The sequence below is a fragment of the Triticum urartu genome, unplaced genomic scaffold, assembly GCF_003073215.2.
Source record: "Triticum urartu cultivar G1812 unplaced genomic scaffold, Tu2.1 TuUngrouped_contig_5265, whole genome shotgun sequence".
NCBI lineage: Eukaryota > Viridiplantae > Streptophyta > Magnoliopsida > Poales > Poaceae > Triticum > Triticum urartu.
The window spans coordinates 3,801-9,739 of record NW_024115927.1 but is presented as its reverse complement, the minus strand read 5'-3'; the positions used below and the strand labels follow the sequence as shown (position 1 = coordinate 9,739).

The window sequence follows — 5,939 nt, the reverse complement described above, 5'->3', positions numbered from 1 at the left end:
AGCCAAACACGGCGATGGCCACGATGGCAAGCGCAGCCACAAAGCCCAAAGCTAGACCCACAACATTGCTGGGCGCGTAGTGCGCCGAGCCAGCAGCGAGACCCAGCGCCCGCACCATCGTAGCTGCTCGATCGAGCTTCTTGATTGATTGATCATCTGTCAGCTTCTTGTATTTATAGGCTTGTGGGCTGTGTGTGGTGCAAGCAGAGAAATGTCAGCCGACGACTCGTTCAGTTGCTCTGTTCTTCAGTCCTACGTAACCGGGGAAGTCTTCGAGCGTCGCTGTACGTGCCACGTTGATTGGAGTAGTTTAGTGGCTATTTTATTAGGGGAGGTTGAATATGCAGCTGCTGGAAAAGTCTTGGACGCGTGAAGGAGTTGTCAGTTCAGACTTCAGACTTCAGAGCTTGCACGTCACCTTGGATTCGAACTGACCAATTAGTAGCCAGTAGTTTTTTTTTTTGAAACGGAGGCACCTCATATATTAAATAAGGAGGAGAGAGAGTTTGTTACAACACACACCCAAGTTACGGCATGACAATTATTCTCGTAATAAAAAAGACCCTAGTTTCTTTAAATGTCAGCCGACGACTCGTTCAGTTGCTCTGTTCTTCAGTCCTACGTAACCGGGGAAGTCTTCGAGCGTCGCTGTACGTGCCACGTTGATTGGAGTAGTTTAGTGGCTATTTTATTAGGGGAGGTTGAATATGCAGCTGCTGGAAAAGTCTTGGACGCGTGAAGGAGTTGTCAGTTCAGACTTCAGACTTCAGAGCTTGCACGTCACCTTGGATTCGAACTGACCAATTAGTAGCCAGTAGTTTTTTTTTTTGAAACGGAGGCACCTCATATATTAAATAAGGAGGAGAGAGAGTTTGTTACAACACACACCCAAGTTACGGCATGACAATTATTCTCGTAATAAAAAAGACCCTAGTTTCTTTGCCCCAGCTTTGATCCAAAGGTTTGCCTCGTCTTCAATGATGCTGAGCAAGATTTGCGGAGGTACGCTCTTTTGCCTGACACTCTTACGTTGCGCTCATTTCAGATGACCCATGACACTAGCATGGTAATCGATGCCTTTGCTTTTCGTAACAATGTCCTGGCCGTCCAATATCTTTACTTCTGATGTGAATTGGTGGCGGCGCCTATTCTGCAGCTAGTCAAGTACCTGCATCAAACTTGCAAGTGGTGATGGTGGTTAAATCTACATATATAATGTAAAAAACAAAGCAACTTAGTCAGGAACCAAACTGGCAAGCTTTTCCCCCTATAGTATTTCCAAGTTTAGAACAAAAGGAAATATAGCATAGCACCCAGAAAGTACAGTAGGATGCATCTTCAACATTGACAGAATACGAAAAATGGCAAAATACATAAATTTGAACATACCAGGCGATTATACAGCTTATGCGCAGTCTCTTGACTAGGTGCAGTCTGAAAACAACTATTTAATCTGTACTCCCTCCGTAAAGAATAGTGATCTAGACGCTCTTATATTTCTTAACAGAGGGGGTACCTCGCATCTTGCCTAAGCAAGCTAATAATAGTAACCTTCATCCTCTGTTATGCTCCTTATTTCCCTTGACTGTTCGTGGCTTCGTGCTGAAGCTGAATGGTGCTTTGGTTTGCAGTGGAGATGTTCAGCTAGGTTCAAGTGTAGTTAGGTTCATGCAGAGGATGTGTACCCTAGGCTCTTGCAGAGGTGATTCTTTTCATTGACAGTAACAACTATTTAGTCTGCACTGTTTTTATTGAGGATGAGTTGCTGCAGCCTTTTGTCTCGGAAATTTAGTATGAGCGTGTAAGCACAGTGCAATGCAGTACCTTGAGAAGCTTGTGCTTCATGCTTCGTTCCAGATGCCTATGCCTCCCATGGTAAACATGACCTAACACAGTACATAAATTCATCAGAACATATGCAAGCAATAGAAAGGGAAAAAAAATGCCGCGGTCAGAAGAGAAACAGTTGTTTTTTGCTGGTTGCAATCTTTACCAGATTTGCAAATTTTAGGATGCTTATTAAAACCCAAGGTGTTGTCTTCACAGTAGGAGGATGCTTCTTCGCTGCTTTGTCAGCGTGGACTGAATGTCACTGTCAGCCAGAGCACTTCTGTGCTCTTCCTAGCAGGGTTATGAATGTCACTGTCATCTTTATACAACACCTTCTCGTCTACTCTGGTTGTTTTCTTCTACGGGTTCTATGTAATAACCTCATGATTAGCAAAGTTACTTTGGAGCAAAAACAATCTCTAGAACGAAATAACAGTGGCAATGCATTCCGTTCCTTGTTTATGTAACATGCTGAATCTGAAACAAGAGCTGTATCATCACTACAATCTCCAAGAAACTTAAAAGGAAACCATATCCTCAAAAGAAGAAGGCCATAACAGAAAGTTCAACACACATCGAGTGAATTTATATGGGGACATAATCAACATATTACATACTGTGATATCAGCTTTGGCCGTCTTCAACCTGGATTCATTATATCATGTGTACCCTTTTTTCCTTCACAGCCATGCCAGCATTGAAGCCTGCCGCACATTTCATCGAGCAAGTGTGGGGCCAGGCTGCCGGTGCCATGTCAGAAGGTCACATCCTGGAGTGAGCATGAGGCACGCCCAGGCTATGTGTGCTCTCGATGAAGAACCAGTAGTGGCATACATATAAATCGACAGCTTCCTTCGATGTAAGGATTTAAGGATATATATTGAACTGTCCAATCAACAAAACAAACACATATTGGTAGTTCTGCCATACTTTGCTACAATGCTTGCCTTTATTTCTTCCACTCGACATTACTACAACTTTAAAATTTGCTGAAATTAACAAAGATTATTAGCATCGACTGTGAGTTATAATTACACTGAATATGCAGCACCAGGTTGCGCCGTTATAGCTGCAAGCAGTCTTGGCATCGGGGGCACATCAATTTCCTGCAGACCCTCGAGAACCCGGACCACTTCACCCATCGTCGGCCGATCAAACTCATTATCTTGAATGCACCAACATGCAACTTTGCAAACCCTTTCAGCCTCTTCCAAATTGAAGTCACCATGCAACCGTGGATCCACCAAACTCTTCACATCTCCCCCATGAAGCTTGTTGATGGCTTGCACAGGGAAATATTCAGCGTGGTAACTGGTGCTGCTGCTACTGTTGTGTGTTTCAGGTGAATTCCTGCTTCCGGATATGATCTCCATCAGTACCATGCCGAAGCCGTAAACATCAATTTTTGGTGTAATAGCAACTCCGGTAAGCCACTCTGGAGCAAGATAACCTTTGGTTCCTCTGAATGTGGTCAGAATTCGGCTAAAATCCCTTCCAACAAACGCTGCCAATCCAAAGTCTGCAACTTTGGGAGCAAAGGATGCGTCCACAAGTATGTTTTCTGGCTTAACATCACAGTGTATGATGCATTCGCGGCAACTCTGATGCAAGTAGGACAACCCTCTGGCAACTCCTAGGGTTATCTGATATCTGGTGTTCCAGTTTAGGACAGCAGCATCAGCATTATTGCTCTTCTTAAATAGATGACTATCAAGAGACCCATTGAACATGTGCTCGTACACAAGTAATCTGTGATGACCTTCGCAGCAGAAACCAATCAATTTGACTAGGTTGATATGTTGGATCAGTCCAATTGAGCTCACCTCAGCTCTGAATTGCTTCTCCCCTTGATTGGCACCATCAAGCTTTTTCACCGCTACCGTAGTCTTTGAGTCACTTAATACTCCCTTGTATACAGAACCAAAACCACCTCCTCCCAGCTTTTCTGAGAAGTTTTTAGTGGCACGAACTAAGTCGGTGTATCTGAAGGCTATGATCCCAGCAGAACTACCTTCATTGCTGTACAAAGGCAAACCACACCACTTGAATCTGTTCCTCCAAATCAGTAACAACACCATGAGCATTAGTAACCCAAAACCAATAATGCTTGCAGCGGTAACAGCTCCAACGTTTGGTTTTCTTTTGTTCTTCATCAAACTTGGCGGCAAATCTTTGGCGGCAAGGCGGAGGTATAGAACATCTTCAGAAGTATTATCAATGCCATCGTTCCGATTTACACTAAGCAATTCCCCATGCCAGACAGAGCATCTGCTGTTGCTATAGGCATAAGCAGTGCAGGAGCAGGAACTGAGACAAGCTTCTTCACATTTGCTCTGTGTGGTAACAACGTCTATGCTTTGTGGGTTGTAGGGTAACGTAACATGAGCAATGGGGTTGAATATATCTGTTGAACTTGTCATGTTTTTGTTGTTACTGCTAGTGTTGCAGTGTAACGGTGTATTTCTGATGCACCCTCCTGTTCGATCATTAAACATCCAATCCCGCGGTGACTTCTGAGAGAAGCTCCCCATACAGTCACAGAATGGTTGTGCAGTGCCGTTGCATACTGTGAAAGCTCCACAGGTAGCGGCCGGAGTGCAGGCATCGGCGGGCTGGGCATATATGGTTTGCCAAGACTGGCTGGCTTGCGACCAAACATTCAGCTTTATCTGACCAGAGATGTCAAGTGAGACAAATGTGGAAGATGATTCATTTGGTGAGGTGTACATGTAGTACTCCTCTTGGTCGTTGTCAACATATGCTGGGTTAATCAAACCTTTGGTCCGTGGATCCATATCCAGAATGGACTTGAGTATTGGTATAAGCTTCAATGATGATGTTTTGGAGGATGCCCAATGCCAATACACTACAGAGGGGTTTAGGCGTTTGAGGACAACCGCCCCGCTGATGTCTAGTTCAACGCTGTACGAGCCGAGACCCGGATCAATGAGGCTCTTCTTTGAGACGCCCTTACGATTCAAACCAGTGATCTTGTTTCGGCCAACCTTGGCACCAGGAAGCACAATATCTGTTGGGTGATCGAAGCTCTGCCACAACGGTAGGTCCGATGATGATGGGCTCTCTGTGACTGTAAGGGCAAGGTTTCCACTGTTCAAGAGAACAGCAGCACTAGCAGTGGTGTTTATGCTCCTGGCCTGTGTCCTATTATTGACAATGCGAGTGGACCAAACTACGGAATCATTGTTTACAATGACAAGATTGCCATCGCTTGATATCTGGAGCTGTGTTTGGTTAAGGCTGGTGCCGGTGATGGGCTGATCCCTATTGGCAACCCACACAACAGTAAAAACTGGTAACTTGTTGAACCATATGCCAAGGTACCAGCTGGAGCCGGAGGTGTTCTGGGACTTACTGATGGTGCCTGCTGCTGGCTGGAAGAAGCCGAGTGCGAACTTGCCGTTCCCCGAGACGAGCTTGCTGCCGCCGACGGCGAGTGACTGGCCCGCCGTGAGGGTATCGCTTGCAGCTGCAGAGGAGGAGCACCAATGAGGAACGTGCAAGAGGAGAAGCCCGAGTGATAATATCCAGAGGAGAGACATGGAGAAGAGTGTGGATGTGCTCTGCTCTGCTATTCGGAGGAAGAAGCCGATGCATATATAGAATGGAAGAGGACCAGTAGTGTGATGTGAACAAGCAGATTGGCATGTTCAGCTGACTGACGGGGGTAGTCAAGATTGCTGACTAGGAAAGCACTAGCTATGCATCCACTTGGGCTGCCACTTGAGCTGGGTGCACACTTGCTTGGTGGTACCTGTACGCATAATATAAGGCAGCATTGCCAAAAACCATGTGGAATTCCAGTGAAGCTTCGACGAAGTGGCTGCATGGAGCCGCCCATGGACGACCATGGTCATGGTCAAGTCAATTATGAGGCTTCCACCAAGCTTCAGTGCGCAGGTACCATTCCATTCGAAGATGACCCTCATACCATGCTGCTTGTCGAATGCCAGCCAAAAAGCAATGGCCTGAATGATCATGTTATTAGCCTAAACAAGAAAGAACACCTCACTTAGTTGAGAGCTAAATTCGAATATAATCTATTTTTTTAAAATATTCTTTTTACTAACCAAGAACAGACAAATGTGTGT

The 5,939-nt window shown here is 45.3% G+C and overlaps 1 protein-coding gene across 1 annotated transcript; it reads right to left on the bottom strand.

Moving 5' to 3' along the window:
* Nucleotides 1-2,389: 2,389 nt before the first annotated feature.
* Nucleotides 2,390-5,434, bottom strand: LOC125528986 (G-type lectin S-receptor-like serine/threonine-protein kinase At2g19130). Its single transcript, XM_048693401.1, has one exon. It carries the CDS (start codon nucleotides 5,388-5,390, stop codon nucleotides 2,862-2,864), a length of 2,529 nt encoding a protein of 842 aa, XP_048549358.1. The 5' UTR covers nucleotides 5,391-5,434; the 3' UTR covers nucleotides 2,390-2,861.
* Between the last annotated feature and the right edge of the window lie 505 nt (nucleotides 5,435-5,939).

Excerpts from the sequence above, each read along its gene's own strand:
- LOC125528986 (XM_048693401.1), bottom strand. The coding sequence starts at position 5,390 with ATGTCTCTCCTCTGGATATTATCACTCGGGCTTCTCCTCTTGCACGTT.